General features: G+C 43.6%; 2 protein-coding genes across 2 annotated transcripts; one reads left to right on the top strand and one right to left on the bottom strand.

The window, feature by feature from the left end:
* Positions 1 to 11,634: 11,634 nt before the first annotated feature.
* Positions 11,635 to 15,761, bottom strand: spast (spastin). Its single transcript, XM_076018925.1, has 16 exons — positions 15,142 to 15,761; positions 14,963 to 15,046; positions 14,795 to 14,878; positions 14,548 to 14,696; positions 14,344 to 14,468; positions 14,149 to 14,242; positions 13,976 to 14,050; positions 13,788 to 13,859; positions 13,611 to 13,686; positions 13,422 to 13,513; positions 13,244 to 13,323; positions 13,120 to 13,162; positions 12,752 to 12,831; positions 12,593 to 12,663; positions 12,477 to 12,517; positions 11,635 to 12,369 (listed from the first exon to the last, which is right to left on the bottom strand). Exons 1-16 carry the CDS (start codon positions 15,344 to 15,346, stop codon positions 12,244 to 12,246), a joined length of 1,497 nt encoding a protein of 498 aa, XP_075875040.1. The 5' UTR covers positions 15,347 to 15,761; the 3' UTR covers positions 11,635 to 12,243.
* A 339-nt stretch (positions 15,762 to 16,100) lies between these two features.
* Positions 16,101 to 24,466, top strand: memo1 (mediator of cell motility 1). Its single transcript, XM_076018926.1, has 9 exons — positions 16,101 to 16,478; positions 17,598 to 17,679; positions 17,778 to 17,846; positions 18,031 to 18,143; positions 18,790 to 18,901; positions 19,494 to 19,636; positions 19,778 to 19,854; positions 20,563 to 20,667; positions 21,468 to 24,466. The coding sequence occupies exons 1-9, from the start codon at positions 16,418 to 16,420 to the stop codon at positions 21,597 to 21,599; spliced, it is 894 nt and encodes a 297-aa protein (XP_075875041.1). The 5' UTR covers positions 16,101 to 16,417; the 3' UTR covers positions 21,600 to 24,466.
* Positions 24,467 to 25,074: the final 608 nt, after the last annotated feature.

Here is a 25,074-nt window from a genome sequence, read left to right as displayed (position 1 = left end):
TCCCCACCTTAAAGTTGGAGGGCAAGGTGTTTATAAGCAAAGCGTTTCTCTGGAGGACGGCTGGCGAGTTTCAAGCTCACTGATTGAAATGCTTTTGTTCTGCGTATGCTCATTTTTTTGCACCACATCCCACCGCTCCCCTCCTCACCCTCCGCTCTCAACCTCACACTGAGCGTCTCTGTAGCTCACACCTACCCAAGGGGTAGGTGTAATCCCCCACCACCCCACCCCCCCGCCGCCACCACTCACACACACACACACACACACACACACACATACCCACCCTCGCTCCGTGTTTATGTCACAGTGTGCACCTTGTTTCACTCCTCTGGCCGCCACAGAGGAGCTCTGCTGGCCCTCAGGATGTGAAGGGAAGGGCAAAGCCAGTCGGCGCTGCTGCCAGCTGCCGCGGCGCTTCCGAGTCAGACCCTTTCTTTGAGTGCCGCTTGGAAGAGTGTGACGGAGCTGCGGAGAACAGTGAACCTCTGACCTCGACTGTCACCCATCCAGCGGCGCAAACACTGGAGCCAGTCATGGCCCTGCCTCCGCCCGGAGACGCCGAGCGGCGCAGCTCTGGCTCCGCAGCGGCCCCTGTGTGTGCGAGCGCCGGGCACCGGGAGGCAAAGAGGTGATATGATGTGAGTCAAACATTATATCCCACGGTTGCCATTGTTAACGGGGTGTTCATGAATGATCCGCACGCTCGCGGTGGTTTTTCCGCTCGCATCCTCTTACAGCGAAAGTGAGAAAGATTAGGCGACGCCTATCTCGCTTTCGGTGAGGGGGGACAGCTGCTACTGAGATTAGAAAAACAGGTCAGAGGCCAAGCCAGAACCTCCATTCAGCAGGTGCGAAGAAAAGTGGCAAAACACATACACACCGCATTGAATTTAGGTGCGAAATGTTCACTTCAAAACGCCCAATACACAACATCTCATGGGAGCTATTGGAATTGATGAAACAAAAAATATATTGTACAGCTCTTATTATTACTAGCTACTTTGTTTCTCTTTGCTGATAAATGGCCATTGCATAAACATGAACGGTCAAGTGAGCCTCTAAGGAGGCGTAGAAATATGTTTAGTTTTAGCATGAATCGGCTCATTAGAAAGCTGTGACGTCAAGCGGGACACCGGCAGGCAGGGATCAACGTTAACACCGTTTGCAATGTGCTTCCTTGCCATTAGATGCTGCTAGATCTTACACAGTGGGCCTTTAGGCAGAGTTGCTGCTGGACACACATGATAGACCGCTCAGGTGTAGCGTAGTGCTCGCCTGCCGCGTGTGCAGCTGGCTGATCACAGTGCAGCCACAGCGGGCCCGGCCTTATGATTAGTCTCTCCTCTCTCTGCCCTGGAATATGAGGTTAAAAGCTCACAGTTTTCCAAATGGAAAATCACAGACACAGATACTATTATGAGGGCGTGCGTTAAAGGCTGCAAGCTGTCTGGGGGCGACAAAGCCTCTCTTCACAGAGGACATACGCCAGGTCAACACACCAAAATACAGGATCTGCTTAAAAAGCCCCCGCCGACACACACACACGCACACGCACACACACACACTTTCTCTCTCCCTGTCAGTGCGACAGGGGGAGAGACACAGGGACTGCTTGTATGAAGTCTCCACACGGCAAGGAGTTAAATAGCTCGCCTTTCATATTTCGGGTCTGTCTGTGGGCTACAGTATAGTCACGGAATTTCTTTCCGCGTTTTATGATTCTTCATTAAGCTTACAGTCGTTTATGAAACCAAAGACTTGGCTCTCGGTGTCTGTGTGTGGCTGCCACGAAAGAATTGTTTGCACAAGCAGTATAAATTTGGCTCTTATTTCTATTACCTTAGGGGCCTTCCTTAAGCACAAGCGCATCCAATAAGCCTCTACGCGGGCAAGGGAGAGACTTTCTTTTGCCTCCGATGGCCAATGTAAAGAGCCGTCCAGCTGGCTTGCAGGTGAAGATGGCACGCTTCCAGTTACAAAACCCTATAAACCCTTGCAGCCTGCCAACAGCGTGTTCACACCTCCTCCCCGGAGGGGTTAACTCCCCTGGGAGTCACATCAGTTCCCTGAGGTTTGTTGTTTTCACCGCAGGAGGAATTACAGCTGATTCCTGGTTTTGCCATAAATTAATACCACATCATTACATGTCCAGAAGCTGTCTGACCTGGTTGTTTGATTTTTGTCAAATGATTGTGTATCAAACCATGACAGCAATTTGCAAAAAAATACCCCTCCTAAGTGAAAGGTTTCTGAAGCTCAAGTGAAGCCACGGTGACTGTGTTGCAGGTACAAAGCCTGGACTGTTTCCTTTCCCTCCACTGCCAAAACAGTTCTCAGTCATATCAAGCGAGACTCCAGCAACAGCAGCAGCAGTAGCAGCAGCAGATTGCTGCTTAAAATATCATCAATTGACTAACGGGTTAATGGTGCTCTTATCTAAAATTGCTCCTACCTAATTACCATTTTAACAAAGAGGGGCTGCCATATTTCCTGAAATCTTTTTTTTTTTTGCATCACTCTCCCAATTAAGCCCTGAAGGAGGGGAGGAGGGAATCACATGAATGCTCCAGTATGTCTTTAGCAAGTTAACACAGGCTCTGTGTCGCGCCCGGCTAGCCAGAAGGATTGGTTTTGTGGCTCAAGATCTCTGGCCCTCAACCGCATGCAAACATTTATTTGGGCACCAGGTCCACTTTGCAATTCCTCCTCCAGCTTGTGTTTGTTTAAGCAGGTAGCTTATGTAAGTAGGGTCTTATTTAGGGGTAAAAACACGCCGTTTCCAAAGGGTTCTGTCTGTCAGCTTCGACACGAGAGGATATTTTGCCAAAACGTATGTGAGGAAATGTAAAAATCCCCACATAAAATTCAACATCCTGTCCAAATTCCGAGGCTGCCAAATTACAGAGAATATAGGTCACATGGGCAGGAGATCCAATCCGGGGGTGAGGCTGTAAAAGAGCAGCCCTGAAATGGTTCAGGGGAAGAATAAGTTAATATTTTCCACGATACGATGACTGAGCATACCTGGCTAAAATAATTGATCAATCAAAATAAATCAATGTATAATCAGATGTTTATGGCATTTGTTATTTTCTGCCTCTGTGGCATGAAAAGGGAAAGTTATGACTGCTTGATGTGCAACTTGCTGTCTGTAATTTCATGTTAAGTGGGGACAACTCAGTGTCTCTATAATGGCCAAATCTGATTCAAAACTGAAAATTTATTAAAAAACGAAAAGTCAACACCATTTGGAAAGCTCCACCGTTTGGCTGTGGCAGTATGCACACTGCGACCACTGCTTTATCTGGAACCCCCCAAAAACTCTTCTCAGCCATGGACCTGGCTAACATTTTGTGTTAGCTTTTTTAAAGTTCACGTTTTTAGTTCACAATTGGCTGTAATGGGAAAATAGACTCTTGGGCCTCTCGGGACAGATGTGTTGTAACACATGAACGCCCTTGTCATGGGTAGATATTGGTTAAAAAACTTAAAACTGTCAAAGTTGCATCAAACAAGCATTTCAAATCTTCTTAAAAAGCGTGACCCTGTGACAACAGTGATGCTCCCGAAGCCTCCTCAAGGTCTGGGAGCTGACCCGTGTGTGACAGGAGATTCTTTTTTTTGTACTGCACCATTATCCTCTCCTACAGCCTAAAGCTGTCAGCTTAAAGATGACACTCTCGCTACAATTGATGATCCATGACCCTCTCCTGCTTGGGCCTAATTAAGGGGAAAATGACTTTAAACTGACCTGCTGACCGGTAAGTGCATGGGGCTCCTTGTGGTCCACTTCTGAGATGCTGGTTATCAATTGTTGAAGTTCAATTTTAGATGTATAAATAGTTTAGAGGCATCAATATTTTCTCAATCCCAATTATTGTTATAAAATGTTTGTCAGATATAATTTTTGCATTCAAAAGTTTTCTCTCTGAGGCACATAAACAAAGGGAAATTAAACAGTGCACGTGCAGAATGTGGGTCAATGAAGGAGACACTAAAATAAACTGCACTTGGAGATTTAAGATTGATTCTTTGCGCAATACTATCTTGCCTTAATGTGACAAAAAAGTATTATCCTAAAGATGCACAGACAACTACAAATTTAAGAAATTCAGGCAAAAAAAAAAAAAAGGCCTTAGTATTGACATCTTTTTGGAAATGCAATCATTCCAGTCCATCATCTATCATAGAAGTCAGATAAGTTAGAGCAGAGATAACAGTTCTATCTCAAAGCCAGAGAGGAATACTGAGTTGGAAAAGTCTCAGGTGTTAATGTAGTTCTTCAGTAGTTTTTTTTTCCAGGCGGAATTTCAGGCCATTTCTTTTCACATATTCACATATTCATATTACATATTGAATTAAAACATATTATTATATTACGATATTACATATTTTACATATTGAAGTTTATTTATTTATTTATTTTCTCAGCAACTTAAGTTTTTCTTCCATGAATGAGTTTGAATTTTTCTGACACCTAACAGCCTGCACGACCACCTGCGCAACATACCAGACTATGGTGACTCACTTAAGCCTCCAATGCCAGCTGTGGAGCACCTGGCAAGCTATGAGCTCCGACTTACCTCAGCAGGTCCGTAATATTCCACAGGGACTGTGTCTGACAGCTTTCGGATGGACGAGCAAACAGACTGAATGCACCAATATCCTCAGACTCTGTCGTAATTTGTTTATGAAAGCTCAGTTCAATTTACCCCCGGTCTCACTCTCACTGCTCGGTACAGAAGCACGCTGCTACAGCACCAGACTATTATTAGCTTCATGGCAGCTCCGCTCCTCTCCGCCTCAGACATAATAGAAGGGGAGAGTAAGTGGCATGCTAATAGCGAGCACGAGTGCAAACACAGTTGAGCCACAGAGTTTTGTTTACACTCAGAGTAAGTAAAAGGTGGGCAGCAGCGGGCTGAAAACACAACTGCGAGAATGTATCACTTAAAAGCGTTTGCGCCTCTTAAACGCTCAGCCTTGCCTCCAATTATGCCCAGTGGACACCCTCGGTATTGCAATAAATCGAATTGACACCTTCTTTGCATATGTTATTAGGTTATTTTAATTGTAGCGTTGCTTCCTTTGGATGACAGGGCAAACTGGTGGGAAAACAGTGATTTGCAAAGTTCACAAGGAAGGCATGCCTCTAATCTGATAATAAATTGAATTCCAGTAGTTATAGTTTCAGCTCCTTTTTCCACCTCTACCAGTGTCTGGGTTAAATATGTGGCTCTTCAACTGCTTAATGATGCCCGTGTTCGCCAGCTACTTTTGACTGTTGCCACCTGCTGCAGCAGAAAGAAAAACGCAATAAAAAAGCGGTGCGCTGAAAGGATGGCTGCCACACAGCTTAACGTGGAAGGGAAAGTCAGAGAGGAAGTGCAGTTTTTTTTTTAGTTTGTCACAGAAGTGGAAGTGTTGTTGTGCACGAGTCTGCCACCAAAGCTTCTTTGTCCGTCTTTATTAATCTTTAAATCGCCTTTTCCCTCAACAATTTCGCAGCTCGGCTTACATTGTGATTATGATGCGAGTTAACCGTAATTCCTCTGAGTACCTGGCAAAGATTAATTCATGCCTTAATTATACAGTCATTTACACAGGATGCCGCGCTGGCGCTGATTAAACTTTAGAACCCTTGATGCAAAATCCTCATCCGAAGCGTCTAATAATCTCTGCAGTCTTTTACAAGCCGGGATTCTCTTCCTCCTGCGTGTGCACGGAATTGAAAATAGTAATAAAACAAAACAGTTTCCAGGAGCAGCTTCTCCCGTGACTGAGCCGGTACACATGAGAGCAACAGCCGTATTCTGTATGTGTGAAGTCGTGTTTTCTTGTTGACACGCTCGGTTCATGCGTCTGCGCCACGAGAGTTTTGATTAATGAGATTTAATGAGACGCAAAGTGCACTTGGAAAACAGCATCCACACATTAACCCCAGAGGACACGTCAAGGTCGGATGCTGCAGATAAGCGGATCTCTGTCTTTTAAAGGTCACTTGGCACAAAGGGTCAAAGTGTCCTGGTCCTTGGCCTTGACAGCAAGTCCACTTTCAAGGCCCAGTCTGAGACAGACAGACAGACAGACAGACAGACAGACACACACACACACACACACGCACACACACATCATTCCACAGTCCGACGCTGTCAGAAGAGAATATGTCTGAGCATGAAAAGACATGGGCTTTGAGCCTACAGGAGTATTTTTTAATTACTTAGAGTTTTTGCACAGGCCATACGGATCCACCAAATACCACACGACGTGAAATGTGTGTGCACTGCGCTGAGAGCGGTGGTCTGAGAAACTGTGAGATGCTGAAAGTGCTCCAGGCCCGTTCCTGGCTGGGCATGTGGCCAAGATAGTCTGCTTTGAAATTTAGCAGCAAAATTCAACTTGTCAAAAAGGCTTTGCTGTGCGGGATATTGTTTGATGTTTCACAAAAAAAAAAAAAAAAAAAATCAATACCAAAGTGAAATCAATGAGTAACTGTTATTGCTTTGAATATGCAAGCATTCACAAATGAGATCTTACAGCAACAATACTGCCAGCACAGAATGAAAGTTGTACGACTTGATGGATATTACGCTCCCGTCCAACCTTTATGCTAAATGTTGACGATAGCTTAAAGTATTAGTGACTTGTTCAGATCTGCAAACCGATGACTCTTCAAACTGCACTGAGTCCCTTAGCTGTTCTTGCTGACGCCACGGAAAGAATGTGCATTTTGCTCCACTCTCTCAATACCTGTCAGTACAAATCATATCCGGGAGGCCGACTTTTTTTAATGCTCAAAACCTCGAGCATAACCAACAAACATTAACCGCATGGTGAGCTACTTTGTCGATAAGGGAGGACTTGGCGATTAAAAAAAAAATTTGCTTAAATGTTTTTAGGACATGTAAGTAAAATGATTCAGTCAACTGTCGCATTGACATCACCAAGTACTAACAATGGTAGTTTTCAGTTGTGAAACATTTGTCACTACTGATGGGGGAACATTGTCTGCTTTGGAGCCGCTCTGCAGAAAAGCTCATGTTTTTGTGTTTCGCTCTTTGGAATCAAAGAAAATGACGGCTGCATTTAATGCCAATCAGAAAGCAGTCTTGAAAAAAGACAACAAAACAGACAATCAAATAGATTTATGGGTAATAACCTATCGACCACTAGTTTAATGTTCTTGCAATTTCGTTTTTAATTTAATCTATAACCTCAAAATGTGCTTTTTTTTTCTTCTCGAAACTTCTCTACTCTGTTCTCTACTCTACACACGATAAAGTATCTTCAAGCCATTAAAGTTGAGTCATGATAAAAATTAATGATTAAATTATTTAGGGAGGCGCTCCCACAAATCCTGGCCAAAGCATAAAAAAAACAAAACAACAGTTGTACTTGGCTGGATCAGCACAGGCTGGAGCAAAGTGAAGCAAACTTCAATGGCGCCTTCTGATTATTATCAATGCTGCAAAGACAGATAATATTGACTCATTAAAAACACTGACATGTATCACACTGCGCCCGACACAGCAGGGCTCACGCTAACAAAGTGCAGTGAATTGTGAATGGATCGCTCCTCCGAAACGAACCTGACCGGGTCAGGGGTGCTCAGAGGAGCCACCACTCCTGTCCTCACATGAATGACCCGAGGGAAGGACAACAAAGAGATAAAAAGGGGAGGATCAAGGGTGTGGGAAAGGCTGCATGACAGACAAAGCATTATTCGGGCGAAAATGCTCACTCCTCACTGCACTTTCACTTTTCATCAAGTGTTTGCGGCTGCACACGGGCTGAAGGAATGCACCGGGGGGCAGCCCGTGGCTCACCTAACGCCCAGCTTCCCTCCGCATCGTTTTCTCTGCCCCTCCCTGGGTCAAACCCACGCCTCAACATGTCCACCTCAGTCCAGTGCTAACGTTTGCGTACTAACGTCAGCAACGCTTCTAAACCGGGAACAGGGAACCGCATTTTACCTTTGAAGGAGAAAATCTGAACAAAAATAAATATTTCGATGTTCAACGACGGCACAGCAAAGGGCTTCTCTTCTGGTCCCTTCACAGAGGTGACAGGAGTGAATGGCTCTGCTGGTCGTGTGCAGGCACGACAGACAGTTTTGCACTCCTCTGTCCATCAAGGCCCTTTACAGCTTTGTGGCTGTAGGCTGCAGAAGCGGAGGGAATGTGCAAACTTGGTTTACTCCAGAGCACACAGACACGGGTAAAAACTACTGCAGGAGTCTTTAATTGTTCCAAAAAACACTTAGCCTAAATCCCCAGTGGTTTAAGGTAATCCCCTCCAGTGCTGATCAATCGTCGAGAGCCAAGTACAAGCTGAAACATTTTGTTTCTTTGGAAAATGTTGCTTCCTCGCAGGCTGTTTGCCTCTCCTACCTCTTGTAAAAAAAGGAGCTGGCGTTTCCAAATTAGATAGTGAGCTTGCGAGACCAGTTATTACTGACCTTACCGCATACAGTCAGGTGGCTGCTGTAAACTCTTTCAATGAATACAAATCAGGCAGCAAAACAAACATCTCGTCTGGGTGCCAACAGAGCCAGAGATGCCCAGTTTTAACCATTTTGTGTCCTGAATGGTGAGTCGACAGAGATTTCCAATTGCTGCTTATCTCACCCCAAGATATTCCTGATGCCAACAACATACTGAACTGTGATTGGTGGATTTTTAGAAACTGGATCTGCATGTGATTTAGCTGAACCGGCCCAAATCAGTGATAGAAGTGATGTTGATCTAATCCACTCAAGCTCCAGAAGATGGACCACATGGACGATGGAAGCGGACCGGCCAGAATCTCACCTGTTCACTTGGTCCGTAAGTTACATGTGCAATTGCACTATTTCCAGACAACGTGCATGTGCGCCACCTGAGGGTGCACAACAAAACTAACCAAACAGAAAAAAATACAGGCGAGTCCTCTGTCAAAAATTCCCTGCCAAAAAAAATCACTTCAGACGTGACAACAAAAGGAAACTGTTTAACCTTTGGAGGTTCAGATTCACCTTCCATCTGCCAGGACTTTGATGAGATGACGAGATGATCGCAGTACCTGTTGAAACGACCGCTTGTCATCCACGTATGTTTTACAATTAACCAGATTAAACAAATGGGACGTGACATGTTTTTGGTGCGCACTGGAGGCACATTGCATACCACTGCTGTTGCCTTTGGATAAAGTTCGGGGTCGCAGTTTCCTCAGCCCACATCCAAAGATGGGAAGCTAGCAGTACACAGAGTTAAATATGCAAACTGGACACATAAAAACATGGAAAAAATGTTTTGAGAAGCTTCCACATGATTTAGTTCAAACTGACTTGTTGCTCCGAGCTAAGTTGGTCATGCCATCAATCAAGTCGTACATTTATATACACCTACACCCCAATTCCCTCTGCCTCTTTCACACACTCGCTGATTCACCCCGGTGATAAATAAACTGCAAGCAAGAAAAAATAAATGTTCTCATAAGAGACAGATGTCGCTACTGGACACAAGATTAGGTTTGGCCTGCGGCCAAAGATAACACACCCCGCTGAATGAGAAAGATAACACTCCCCACGCTAAATGAAGTTATGTCTTAGGTGTGCAGGTCAGTGGAACAGTAGCAACCAGTGCTGGAAAGTTGACACTGTCGGCCCTGAAAGCGTTCCAATGTGTGAGCCCTCTCAGCCCAGCTTTATACCGAAAGGTGATAAAAGGGCCACATCCCACATTTTGAAGGAAATCCTTCTCCACCGGCTCGGCGGTTTACAATCGTGCTTTTCTTAAAAATGGTGCCAGCTCATAGCCACTCTCCTAAACATGAGGGCAGCCATCAAATACATGCGTTCGCGAAAAAAAAAAAAAACCTTAGGCGGGATGGCAAATAATCCCAACCAGGGTTTAGATGATAGCAGGCTTGTTTTAAAAATCAAACCACTTGCGCCCGCTATAACAAAAACCTTCCCACCCGCAGGCTGTTTTCATAATGGGCCGCTTGGAGAAACAGACTGTTTGTTCACCCAGTCCCTGGTCCTCCCCGCGTTGGCCCGTGACACCGCTCTCTACAGGGTGGGCCATTTCGCTGGAGGTATCAAATGATCACCTATTCTGTTTTCCCTGGAGTGGATGTCGTGGGCTCAGCATCAATGAGGCACTGTGGAGGTGCGGGGCTTCTGACACGCAACCGGAGAGGGCAAGCTGTCAATCACGTGAGGTTCCAATGGCCTCACTAATGCTCTGTGTTCCTATCACCACTCCAGTTTGGAGCAGTGAAAAAAGAATATTGCAATGGCAGGCTATTCAAAAAAAATTAAAAGATATATGTTTATATAAGGTGATTAAATCAACCTCAGGGGATTTATTTTATTTTCAGAGGTGAAAACCGTGACTGCGTGGTCTCTCAACCATTCCGACACATGGGGCATTTATTTACCATGTCGGATGCTCGGGGTGAAGGGTAAACAGAGAAAAAGAGATGATGGCTAAACCTCAGGCCCTTTTCCATACTCTGTCCGTGGCTCGCACGAAGAAAGGGCCTCTTCAGCTCATTCAGACGAGTTTGAAAAAGAGAGGGGGTAAAAAAGAAAACACATACCGCATCTCACAGCTCACCTCAAGCATAAAGAGCAGCGGCTTCTGCAGCCGATAGCCTGTGCTGTGCATGGTGAGGTCTCTCCCCCAACTCTCTTTTTATCCCCCCACACTTCCTTCCCTGAGAAGATGTGAGGGGAATAGAACTCATGGGAGGATTTCAATTAATTAAATTAAATGTTTGCAACTACACTGTGTGGAAACGTCTCCCTGAACAGATGCGACAGCTGCGGGACCACATGAACCGCTGGCAAGGCCCCAAGGCTGACCGTAGGAAAAGATTCATGGAGCGAGGTGGGGTTTAGGTCGATTTTGTTTTGAACAGGAAGAGCTTGAAGTGGACTGAAATCAAAGCCGACCGCAAGCATTCAGGCTTTTCATAATCCATGCCAAGGCAGCTGCTGCCCCGTATCACCAGGCTTGTCATTAAGCAGAGGTTTTCTGAGGACAGAGTTGCATGACGTGCACTTATTAACACAGTGATTGTGTCTTCGTGCATGAACGCTTAAGAAGGAAGGCTCCCGCTGAGCGTAAACAATGTGTCTCTGTGCAATTTTAGTCCAACCCAACCACCAACACTCGCCCTCAGATCATCAAACTGGTCCTGGACTGATAATGCACTTTGTCCTTCCCATCAGTATCAGTTCACTGCATTCCACGCTATTTGTAGCAACAGAGCAAAACAGGCACATTCCAAATGCAGGATGCGAAAGATATGGAGGAAGCAACAGGTGAAAAACAGAACTGCAGCACCATCTACAGTCAAAATAAGCACACGCAGGAGGCCTCTGGTCGTAAACCTGAAGCAGACGTTTTCTTGTCTGTCCAGCGAATTAAGACTTTAAAAAAAAAAAAAAATGTAGAGCATCTGTTAAATTTATTAAATTTTTTAGCCTATAAAGAGCTTTTATAAAAGGTTGTGAATTGCAGTGCACAGGTCAGTCACCCTGCAAAATCGAAACAAAGATTGATACCAAGAGAGATTCGCAAAATGTTACACACTGATCAAGGTTGGGTGATTATCTTATTCAAGCAAAAAGAACATTACAATAGATAATCTTTAATAATTGTGTTTATTGGTGTATGAGATGAAAGCGGAACAAATCAAGTTATGATTGTCATAACTTAAATCTACTTTAAAGTAAAAGTATTAGCGTCTACAAACCATAAGAGCAAACGGAGGGAAACTGTCTCAACAACGGCAGAGTAATCAAAACTCCACGCAATCATTTTCATTAATGCAATCAGCTACAGCACTTGGTGATACAAACCATCAGCATCCAAAACAATCAGCTAATGAATTAGCTAATAAAATCCGTTTTATATGTGTTTGAAAGAACTTGCCGAAATTTGCTCCCCCTTCAGGCGAGGACACTCGCTGGAGACTTTGTAGCACATTCTACAGAATAAATAACATTTCAAGTAGCGAGATGGCTGAATCAGGAGTGTATACATTTATGCAACTACAAATCATACAAGCAAAGTATTCCCATAAAACAGGAAATGCATTTTTTTAATACCATAATATTTACATTTTTTTTTTTTTACACCAAAGTTCCGTTCCATCTTTTGAAAATCATCTGTCTTCACCTTATCTGGAGAACGTACATTAAAACCAAATGAATCTGTGGTAACTTCCACCGTTTTTTCCCCCTTCAGAACTTCAACAAGCTGTCGTGTCGCCAAAATCTTTGTTCCATTTTGCATACATGTTTAGAGTCGCAGAACTGACTGTGGATTTAATGCGCTTCAGGGAATCCTCAAAATCTTTCATCTTGATGTTGCGCATCTGCAAACACCAGTCGAAGGCATTAATATACAGAAGTGTACATTGTTCCGCAATGACAGCTTAGGGTATACAAAGCAAGACATTGTTTAAAAACTTGAAAGCATTACCTCACTCGCAGACATATTTCGCACTTGGTGTGGTCCCAACTCTGTATTGGAAGGTTTTCAAATCACATGAGTACAAGGAAGTTCCCTGTGGAGACTCAAACAACAAGATTACCCACCTCGAATTGGCCCAAGCGCTGCATCTTTAGCTAACGATGTGAGATCACTTCCGGAATATCCGGAAGTCATTCTGTGGAGTTACATAATATGACATTCAGTACAGTGACGACATGACAGTAACTTTAATTCAAGTGCAGAATGGAAAATGAACATCTCACCTTGCAAGAGTGGAGAGCTCATTATGACTGAGGGGATTCCCATGTTTTCCCAACAGGTTCTTCAGCAGGGAGAATCTTGTCTGGAGGGACAAGAGTGTCGTCCCGTGACTCAACACGCCAGTCAAAATACAAAGAGTTCTAAACTTCTAAAACATAACATTTAACTACAGGTGAAATAAAAGGCTTAGGTATGTAAATAACTTGCATATATATTTTATTAATTTTCAATTTACTCTTCGCACTGTATATGCTGCTGTAACTATGCAAACTTCCCCATTGTGGGATAAATAAATGTATTCTTATTCTTATAGTGTATATGAAATGCAAACAATTGTAGTGATGAAACACTAAAAGGCTTCACTTCGTACCTCCTCATCTGGCAGGGCAACATAGACTCTTTTTGCAAAGCGCCTGAAACACACAAAATACAAAACATAAATAAATGGGAGGGCTGTAGAAAGGATTAAATGAATGTGGCGTTACATCACAGACCTCAACACAGCTTCATCGAGCTCCTGCGGCCTGTTTGTTGCCCCCATGACGAGCACCCTGTCATCTCCTCCCGACTGCACCTGAAACCAGAAAGCAGCCCGACGTCAGTGTGCTGTGACAGAACGAGAGTCTCCAGCAGGCGAAACACAAGCACAGTGGAGACGAAAACAACTCTCACCCCGTCGAACTCAACGAGGAACTCCGTTTTCAGTCTGCGAGAGGCATCGTGCTCCCCCTCCCTCCTCTCACACAGCAAGCTGTCGACCTCATCTAGATGCACCATGACAAAAGATGAAATGAGGGAATTGGGCAGGTACCAGGCTGTACGTTGGAGGCATATGCAGCCGACTGGTCAAGCGGCACAAACCAATAAAGATGACGGAAGGCTGCAATTCTCTGGCCACTGCAAACAACGCTCGCACGAGCTTCTCTCCTTCTCCCACCTGTGATGATAGTTTAAGAAAGAAAATTCTATATTATATGCATTATATTACCATAAGCTTTGTGTAAAAAAAAATAAGAAGCACAAAACATAGTTTCTTACATATTTCGAAGTCAAACTGGCAGCACTGATGTTGAAAAATGTGGCGTTTGACTCTGCTGCAACTGCTTTGGCCTTTAGAGGAGAAATACAAGCTGTGATTTGATTGATAATTCTGCCCTAAGGGCTATACGGTGACATTTTATACAGTCAGATTTATACAATCAGTCTGAATGCAGGAATTTACTAACCAACATGGTTTTCCCATTGCCGGGAGGGCCAAACAATAGCAGGCCACGTGCTGGAGATCTAAGGCCGGTAAAGAGCTGAAAGAGACAAAATGTATTTTGTACATACATTTAAAAAAAAAAAAAAAGGACAAAAATCTGACAACAGTGCAGAAAACATGTCTTTAAGAAGTCACCTCTGGTCTTAAGGCAGGAAGAATAACAATTTCTTGGAGGGCCTGCTTGGCTAGTTTCTGACCGGCAACATCTTCAAATGACGTAACTGCACCACTGCAACATTGATTGACATCAAAGGGATGATTTACAAACTTAAATAGCTTCTTTCAAGAAAATGTTTAAACGGCATCGGCATCACAATGTGAGATACATACGTATCGACGATTTCATTCAGGATCACATTGGCCAGTTTGCTGTCAACATTCTTGAAGGTTTTCTTTAGAGGCTGCCTTGCAGCTGCAGGTCTATCACTCTGGGCTTTTGCTGTCCTTGGAGTTGCCTTGAAAAGAACACAAGCATAATGAGTAAACAGAACAGCCATGTGTTAAAAGAGAATCAAATGTGATCAGCAATGTCACCTTTTGATCGGCAGGTCTAGATGTAGGTCGCCTGGTGTTCGTCGACGGTCTGACTGTCGGTTGACATCTCGGTGCATGTTTGGGTTGTGGAAGTGTATGATTTGAAGTTTGTGGAGGAGAACTAGCCCTTTCAGATTTTAAAGTCGCCTCTGCAGACAGAAAGAAAGAAAGAAAGAAATATACTGATCACCAGTGCCTATGCGACTAAGAAGAAACTTAATATGCTTCCGGTTTTCAGTCAACGAACCTAACAGAGCAAGCCTATCTTTTGCCATGGCAAGGTTGGCGATCATTTTCTTTTGAAGTCTCTCTGCTCGCTCATACTGATCTCCTGCCAACACAACACCAAAGGATGACGTCTGACATGTCAAGAGTATTCAGCAGATGCATAACGAAGTTCGTGCCCCACGATTACCTTGTACCGAGAGCTCCACTGCAATACCCTTTTCAAGTTCAGCGATTCCATTCTTGTACCAGTGGACAGCCTGTTCCTTCTCCCCTGTGCCATAGGGAAAATGGGGGTGTTACGAGCGCCACATTATGTCAACCAGCCAGTCACACGACACACAGAAAAAAACAAACAAACATACAAACCTCCGTCATCTTCGTCAATCCTTAATGCTTTCGAAATACAGTCGAACGCCTGCTTGTGGTAGTTTTTGATAACTTCACTGCTGTCTTTACGTTTACAAGCGTTCATTTTTGCTGACACTACTACAGCGTTACTCTCTACTCGTTCGCCTTTGTAACTCAGACCTGTCCACTTCTGTTGGAGGAGGCGGTAAAGCGTAGAAAGCATTTAGTTTCGATTTCATTCAAAGTCCATGTCCTCGGGAAAAATATTCAGTAACAAATAATACAGCATTTGCTGAGCCTCGTCCAAGCACAAACACTTCTATGCTAACTTCCGCTCTTCCGTGTGTTCCCGGCAATGCAGTCCCGCTCCACAGTTCCGCCAGGATGTCAACAAAAGAAAACTGATGTCGGTTTGAAGCTACCAACCTATTTATTTCTGCAAAATTACACATATAATCCAACTCAGCCAAACAGTCTCGGGTTTACAATATGATTTCTCAAACTAACGTGCTGTCTAAATTAAAGTTTCTCGGTGTGCAAAATTATGAACTGTGTTAGCTAATAGTTGGACTATTTTCAGCACTAACCAGGCATCTACGAACACCGAGGATTGTATTACCCTGCTCAACAGCAATCGTGACTTATTTTAACTATATATACACATTTATTTCAAGGTAGGTTAAAAAAAAATAAGAAAGGGACAGCCGTTTCTTCAGATATGATCTGCCACTTCAAAATAAGGTTTTTACAGAATGACTTTAATCAATTGGAAATCGTCAATCGACTGATCCATGACCACGCCCCTTAAATTTCTCCACCAATCATGTTTTGTTGTTTAACCAAAGAACGAATCAAGAAATCTGACGTCACCATGATACCCGTTTTACAGACGTCCCTTACCTGCTTCGACTGACAAGTAATCCTCCGTTTCTGATTGTGACAGCTCTTGCCCTAGGTTCTACGGCTGTATCCTGGATTTTTTTTTTTTTTTTTTTAAACTGTCAAGCACAACTGTCAAGTGCTTTGTGCTTTTGCTGATTTGCATTAGACCGCTCCCAGCGAATCTCTCTCCGGGTTACTCATTAGACGACAACGTCCCTACGTCTGTAACATACTAGCTCCACCGATAGCCCAGCTGACTGTCTCTCTATCAGAACTGCTCTTTGTCTCTACAACCAACTTGACGCTAGCTAGCACGCGTCTTGTCCAGGTTTGATCAGGCGATCGTCGTCAAATTCACTTTAATCGCCTACCAAGAGCCAAGAAAACCAAGATAGGCGGCTTGGGAAGCAAGATGTCGAACCGAGGGTTATGCAGAGAAGCAAGTCACTCCGGGACCTGGTACTCTGCGTCAGGTAACTGTTAATACAGCCGTAGCACGCTACTTGCTAGAGCTGTTTTTTCTTTCATTGGTGTATGTGCCTTTCGCGTTATTGGCTGGTTAGACTCGCCAAAAGCCGTGTTTTTGTCTGACACCCCCGTCACATTTATTACTCGCCACTGCATACGGGCATGCGTTGAACCGATGGCGTTCGGCCACCTGAAAACTCTGCTAAGTGGCTAACATTCGCTATTATAGACCCTATCCGCCGTTATCCTATTTGGTGCATGGTCGCGTCGAGCTTACTCAGCGTTTTGCACTGATTTTTCCAAGGGAACGATTCCACACAGATTTACCGGTTTTTGGGCATCTCTGTTTATTGCGCACAATCACGTTTGGGATCTTTTAAATGTATTTTCGCCAACTTTGCTAATATCGCAGAACTTCGTGGCCTACCGGCTATCTGGCTAGACGGGATGCGTCCCTAAAAACAGCACGCCAGCAACTATTTTTCTGTCTTTCTTTCTTTTTTTTTTTAAGCGTGAAACTTCTTCCGCTGGCGTGATGTTGTTGTGTTCCTGACCGCAGACATGATTCAGTTACGTGCAAAAAGTAACCCTGTGTCGTCAAACAAAGGACTGGGTTGGGCCAGGCCGAAATTTTAAGGTTCATGTTGCACCCCTTCCCCCATTTTAATTAGCAGCTCGCAGCTAGTTACTTGTTGTTAAACACAGCAGTTCATCCTGTTTTCCTGCTTTTTACGTTTGCTTTGCCCCCTTTGGCTTACCGGTACTTCTCCGCACCGCACAGCAATTAGCCAGTTTAGGAAGAGCTGTCAGCAGCTGTTTTTCATGTCCTCAAATTACCCGTGTTGTTAACGCAACTTTTGAGACGACTCGTGCCATTTAGGATTCCATGTTCCAACCATTAACACTGACTTACTGTACAAACTGTGATCTTTGTTTGTTGTGTCATATGATTAGGAGTGTTTTTTTGTTCATGTTAGGTGATGGCTTACATTGTAATTCCATCTTTCTGGGTTATGCGGGAGCAAATACACATATGAACTCATGAATCACAGGTTTTGCCTTCTTTTTTTTTTTAATTGACTATTTTTTTTTTTTTTTTTGCTTTTACTTTATTATGTTTTCAGGATCCCAGCTGAATGCACAGCTAGAAGACTGGCTGTCTAAAGCACAGTCCAGGGTCAGACCTGCTAGAGCAATAATTGCGCCGTAAGCTCACACTGACGCATGGAGAGAAAATAAAAAAATGCAGTCAAACGCATTGGAAAGTGCATCTCCATTCTAAAGCAATGTGTTCTTATTTGAAGGCACGCTGGCTACACCTACTGTGGTGCGTGCGCTGCACATGCCTACAAGCAGGTTGACCCCTCGGTTACGTAAGTCATTCAATTTTATGCCCCTATTCAAAAAAATGCTTTGTCTGACTGTTTTTCATCTTCTATTTGCCCCGCGGAGCGACCAGATGTTCAAAATTGGTTGCAGAATGTAGCGCTGGCAGTGTTTTTTTTTTTTTGTTGTTGTTGTTGAATAGCGCGAGTGAGACGTTGTGTTGCCCTTCAGTCGCAGGGTCTTCATCCTGGGACCTTCACACCACGTGCACCTCTCCTGCTGTGGCCTGTCACCTGCAGAAACCTATAGAACACCTCTCTATGACCTGAAAATTGACCAGAAAGGTATTTTGTTATGTTCCGGAATGTTGGACTGTCTGTGTCAATATGCCACTTCTTTGTAATTGCTTACATATGCTCTATTGTATGGTATGAGGGGTGTAATAACACAAAAGGAACACAATGCATGGAGCGCCCAGCCGCAAATGTTAGTAAGGAAAATGGAATTCAGAGTCGTTTTCCCATACCAATACGCATAACACATTTTATGTAGTAAAAAAAATAAGGCGGTGCAGGGCAGAAATAGTTTGATATATATATCTTTCTTGTGTTTTTACTGAATTATTATCAGAGCATATTGGCTAGCATCAATTAACCAAATGAATAAAATCATGACCCAGATAAAAGATAAACACTGTATTGAATTGTTAAGTTCTCGTGACCCTTGGCCCATAAGCATTGAGGAAATTAAGGTGCGACAAAAAGAACAGTCTCTTCTTCCATTCTAGAAGATTGCGTTCAGAACAATTGCTTTATTGTTTTTGAGTGTGAATGTCACATTATGGGACTGGCGCCTTCACGAGCATAGCGCAAGCATTTCTTGACTTCTTAGATGAAGGAGATCCACAAGGCAACATTTTCTCTGTTTGGAAATGCTTAAGAAATGATGTAATGTGTAAGAATTAAAGTGACACTTGCCTCTGTTTTACAGTCTATGCTGAACTCTGGAAAACTGGGTTGTTTGATCGCATTAGCATGCAGACAGACGAGGGGGAGCACAGTATTGAAATGCACTTGCCTTACACTGCTAAAGCCATGGAGAGGTAAAGTCTACGTTTTTGTCTACTGCACAGTGTCCTGTTTTCTCTTGATGATGTCATTGCTCTTTGCTGTCAGTGTTTTGTCTGTCATATGCTGGCAGGTGAAAAAATGTGCCTTTTCACAGGAAAGAGAGCATTGACCCCACTCACTTAAATACAGCATCTCTGGGGTATAAGAATTAAAAAAAAATAAAAAAAATAAATCATGTTAAAGCAAGAGGCAAGGGCAGGTCCTGCTTCTGCTCATGCGTCTCCATCATTTCATTTCTTCACGTTCGGCAAAGCACTGTGACGTGACGGTGGAGCATTTGGAATGTCTGCTATGTATTATTGACAAAGCCTTCTGTTAAGTTGGCTGGATTGAGCGGCAGCTTGCATTATGGGACCAGGGGTTTGGTTTGTTAACCAAGAAAAAAATGAATCATAACAAGGAGATCCTCGGATCATCAGTGCTGCATCACACTTGGCTGGAGTTTTCTCATTTTCTTTTCAGTTTGCTTTTTGTTGATGCCTTTTGTCAGGACCTTCAATGACTTGATGTGACATGAGTGTCTTTTTTTTTTTTTTTTTTTTTCCTTCTTCTTCTTCCTTGCAGCCGCAAAGACGAATTTAGCATCGTCCCCGTGCTTGTGGGTGCCCTGAGTGAGAATAAGGAGATTGAGTACGGGAAACTTCTCAGCAAGTACCTGGCTGACCCTTCAAACCTCTTCATTATCTCATCCGACTTTTGCCACTGGGGTACGTAACCCAAATAAAGAGACACTTTTATAATTAGAAAAGTCCTGCTTTTTAAGCAGCACCCTGTTAGATCAGTCGCTCTTGAAGTTAACAGCACTGCTTGGACTCAACGGTTCACTGTTTTGTTTTTCTCCCTCCAAGGTCATCGGTTCCACTACACATACTATGATGAATCTCAAGGCGAGATCTGCAGGTCAATTGAACACCTCGACAAAACGGTAACCACTACTATAAGTGTATAGCGTACCCCCTTTTATAATTATTGCAAAGCACAGGCAAAGTGTGACTGTGCTTGTGACTGAATATGCCCTTCACATAAACAGACAAATTACATGGATGTCATGCATTTTAAATACAACACGTGCTCAGTTGCCAACCTCTCTCGTGTGTAGACCCTCATACACACATTGTGGCAGCAGAAGTCGGCTGCGTTAAGTAACTTTGGTGGGAAGAAGACGTTAAAATTTGTAGTCTACTCTTTCTCTTATGAATCCACCTGGCTGAATAGTAGCGCCGCAGTCGTAAAAGTATCACTTTACTAGAACAATGTGCGCAGTAACCTTTGATGACGTAGGCTGTAAAAAGGGCCAATAAAAGTAAATAAGCCGGAGCAAACCAATTGAAATGCCTGCGCAGAGAAACAAAATATCACAAACAAAATCCAAGACATGGAATGTTATTGTCTTCATGCGCTCAGCGGCCACTTTCCCTGGTGAAAATCCCAGTTGTTGAGCTGCTTGTGAAATACTCAGACCAGCCTGTCTGGCACCAACAAACATGTCTCTTAAAATCACCTCTCTTCCTCATTCTGATGCTAGCTTTGAATTTCAGCAGGTCTTCCTCACCACATCCACATACCTAAAGTGGCTGATGAGTGTGTGTCTTCTCTGTTTCCTGTTTCTGACATTGTCTCCTTGTCTCCCAAGGGCATGGGAATTATAGAACAGCTGGATCCGACGTCCTTCACCAACTACCTAAAGAAGTACCGCAACACCATCTGTGGACGCCATCCCATCGGAGTGCTGCTCAATGTAAGCGCCATAACACAACAGCCTCATCAGGTGTTAGTGCCACTGTTATACTCGGCACGTTCACCCCATCGAACTCCAAAACAGCTTGTGCTTAAAACGCGTTGTTGTGTTCAGAGCTCACTGCTTCAGCAGATGATGATGACGGTGAGTCACAAAAGAAACGTCTAAACAGGGCCAGGAATATTCTGTGGATCACATTGTGGAGACAGTTTGTTTGGGTGATTTAGGTACCGCGAGATATAAACACAATCTGTGAAACCGCAAGCTAATGCAGTTGGCAATTAAAATTCCTATCGGCTCCTTCTGGGTGTGGCCTCGTCTTTGTACCGGCTGGATTGTGCCACAGACATTTCCCAGACCAAATAAACTGTTTTGTCTATTTGCTTTTCTTATGAGGGTAAAACATGGAAAACAAATGCGTAAAAAATACGATCTTTTCCTTACATGTATGAATGTATGTATGTATGTAAATATATATATGTGTGTATATACACAGTATATTATATATACACATATATATATATATATATGTGAGTCTGTATGTATATATACATATATGCAGTATTTGTGTGTATGTCTGTGTATATACACAGACATATATGTATGTATGTATATGTTTGTACATGCATACATACATACATACATGCATACATACATACATATGATTTGCTGATCAGAGTAACCGTTGTTGTAGGTCTGCTAGAATTCCAACTAATTCTGCCTCATGTATCATGCATAGCTCGCAGTGTGGCGTGAACTGGTGACTAAACGGACGCCCTTCCCTGTTCCCTATTCCGCAGGCCGCAGCCGAATTGAGGAAGTCGGGCTATGAAATGAACTTCTCTTTCCTGAACTATGCCCAGTCGAGCGAGTGCAGGCTCTTGACCGACAGCTCCGTGAGTTATGCTGCCGGAGCCCTCGTCGTCCATTGAGGTTGACCATTGAGGCCACCACAGCGCCGTCACCCTGCCCTTACTGTGTACCGCCATAACCCGACCCAGACAAACCCCCCCCCCCCCCCAAACCACCCCTTGTTAGATCCACTATTTGCAGGAAGGACCTAGACACTCAAAGCCAATACAGTCTTCTTTCTCTGTCTCTTTCCTCTGAACTCTTGTCATTTGCTTTTCTCCACCCGGTTTGAAGCGTGTCTCAGTGCCCCCGGTTGGAACAGCGTGTTTGAAGCGCGGTCGGTTTTGAGATCACAGAGAACCAAGTGGTTAGAGGAAAGAGGTGGGAAGAATGAATGCTAGTTCAACAAGTTTGCTCTTTTGCCAGGATGATTGTCATCCTTCTTATCTCTCTTTTTTCCTCTGAGATAAAAAATAAATAAATATATATATATATATATGTAAAACTGCAGTCTTTCCACTTGCACACCTGGCCATCAGTCAGCTCATATAATTTTTTTTCCCTTAAAAAAAAGAAAAGAATGAAAACTAATCTGCACATCTCAATGGAGAATTTTGAAATGTTGCCAGATGCCATAAAATGCGTAATAAGACTGCTTCAGGCTACATGCGACCTTGAACAACAACAAACTACATTATTGCGAAGATTGCAAAGAAAAGGGCTTCACCTAGCAAGTTTCACTTAAAGGTTCCATATTGTATCCCCGGTTAGATCTTTATCTTCCATCCTGGATTTTGTAGCCTCTCCCAAACACTCTGTAGATCCCTAGAAAACGCCATGTTCAGCCCTATGTTTACAGCCTCTGGCAAAAACACCTGCTTTTAGCTTGCCTACTAAAACTGGACAACAACAAGGCAACAGCGAGTTGGTCCCCAACAGTAGGAACAGACCCTGGCTTGTCACTAACGTGGAAGAGGGATGAGTGTCCTTTGTGACATCACAAAGGGCCGACTCGCAGAGCTGTGCATTTTCCCGCACGGCAGAGACGCATAGTGGACGACATGCGTAATATGGAACCTTTAATCCTCTCCGTACCGAACCAAAAAAACATTATTGCTCTGTTTATTATCCCTTTCCTGATACTTAAATTCCTCTATTCCTTTTTGAGTAGGTTTAGTAGATGTGATGGTATATCCTCATGTAGTGTGTTCAGTTGAACAGTTGCAGTGTTGCCTGTCAAGACCCCGTTCGCGTCCTCGCGCTGTGGGAGGGCAAATCCCCCTGATGAGCTTTGCTTTAACCAGCAGTTTTGGCTACGTCACTGTTACGTGGACACACTTGCGTGCGCTACGTACACTGTAGGGTGCTCGGTCTTTCCATTCTCCTTTAAACTTTTAACAGCTGCATCACTTTTGTGACGCTAATAACGTAGCTATCACACCAGCTAGCTGTCCCAGTGCCGTAGCCAGAACTAGCTTAGATCTTCTTCACATTGTGGAGGGACTCCCATTGGGTCTTGACACTGCCAGTACCACTCTGAAGCCCCCCGCCCCCATTGATAAATTAGCACAGACATCAGCTCGATTTCAATTGCTCCCCTGTAGCATTCTAGACGTGTTGAGAGAGTGAGATTTTTAACTAGAGAATCGATAATCAGAGCTGAAAATCGACCCCTGACACCTCATGTCTTTTACACCACTACATGGATTACATAGTCTGTGAATTATGTGGGAGTCCCGAGCAAAGACTTTCTTCGGCTCAGCAGGCGGTCAGCACAAACTGGGATCTGTTTACGGCGATGCTGACGGGACGGTTTTCTTTTTTGGCCCTTTAAAGTCTTGTGGTTTACTTTCGCCTCCCTTCGCTTGTGAAGGTTCTCTTTAGGTTCACTCCTGTGACCGTGGTCTTTTCAGACACAGAGAGTGCGGCTGTAAAAGAAGACAAAGAAACTGGGTATCCCCCGATATTTAATATTGGCTCAACGTCACGTTTTGGTTCTGATAAGTCCGAATATTGTAGTTTTAAAAGTGAGACGTCGCTCCTTGTTTTAGTTTAGTGGAAACAACTCTTAGGGAAAGTGAGGAAGGCTGTAATCAGAGTGTGTGTATGTGTAAAAAACAAACAAAAAAAACCTCCCTCAATCTAAAAGCAAAATCACGAGTGCTGAATGCAAAGCCCTTGATATTAATGGCGCTGCAGCAAACAATGCCTGCCTGCCAGTCGGCATCTGAACATCACTGACTCGAGTCCAGTGTTCCCACCCTGAGAGATGCAGCCCTCCAACATCTGGCCTCTCACCACAAGAGATGCTCCACTTTGGTGTCAGGCTGCCGTGGTCGACCAAACCACCCTGACACAGACTTGCCACTCATTTAAGGGTAAAGCATGACACACTGTGCTATTGTGCCTTTTTAACACTGTTGCACGTATGGGAGCATTACTATTATTATTTAGTCATGTATTTGAAAGCGTTATTATTATTATTATTTTTTTTTTTTATTAATTTCTCTGTGTGTACCCTTGCCCTTGCCTAACGCCCAGCGGTGTCTTCATCCCACCCAGCAGAAGTCTATAAAATGGCACCAACTGTTATCTGCTTTCTCCAGCAGGGAGCGGTGTTCTGTCCCCCCCCCCCCCCCCCCCCCCCACTTCCACCCACCTCACCTCATTCCTATAAAAGAGACAAAGGCTGAACCTTAACACTGTTCATTTTTTTTCTGTTTACAGAGCTTTATTTGTCTTTTAGGAGTTGTTTTTTGTATTATTGTTTTTTTTAGTGGATAGGAACTTAGACATCATAAACCTAAAAAAAAATATATACAACTTAACTACTCCCTGAATGGAGTTCTTTTGATCTCAGGTTCCACTGACAAAACATCCCAAAAGGCTCTTGAGTTAAAGGCCATGGATTCATGTTACAAACCAAGTAAAATGTACTGAAAAACAACTTGTGTCTTGTTGTCTGGTCTTTGGGCTTTTGACTCACAATGCATTGTTATAAGGTGTGTCTAGTTTTCTGATGAGTCTATATTAATTCCTCCCCAGTCATTATGTCTGCTGGAGAAACCCAATAAGACGTGTGCACATATGCAGTGCGAACCTCGGTATAAGATGTTTAAAAATAGGATGTTCATCTGGTTTTAATTTACAGTTTAGATGCCTACCTGTAGCAGCAGCAGCAGTGTGCCACGTTGAAAATAACTGAAATAGTAATTCTAGCTAAGGTATGCCATTCTAAAGAAATGTATGTTTAATGGGAATATATATTCACAAGGTGTTCTGGCACACAAGTGTAAAATGTGGGTACTTATTTTGCTTTCAAGAAACGAAGAGCTGAGAATCTCGCTATTGCCTCATACAATATAGAGGACGTAGAAACTATTGAAAGGCCATAATCTTTAACGGTCCCATTTGACCTATTTTTCGATGTTTATTTTTAAGCCTGGACTCCAGTTGAGCAGCCTCACATGGTCAGCAAAAGATGGCAAACCCTCCACGGTTCTATAAAAACATAAAACGCAGCATATTTATCACTATATTTACAAAACTGAAACA

This window comes from Nelusetta ayraudi, unplaced genomic scaffold, assembly GCF_046127955.1.
Source record: "Nelusetta ayraudi isolate G7.1 ecotype Tasmania unplaced genomic scaffold, CSIRO-AGI_Nayr_v1 ptg000008l, whole genome shotgun sequence".
In the NCBI taxonomy this organism is placed as follows: Eukaryota; Metazoa; Chordata; class Actinopteri; order Tetraodontiformes; family Monacanthidae; genus Nelusetta; species Nelusetta ayraudi.
The sequence above is the reverse complement of the archived record's forward strand: the minus strand, read 5'-3'. Positions and strand labels throughout refer to the sequence as shown.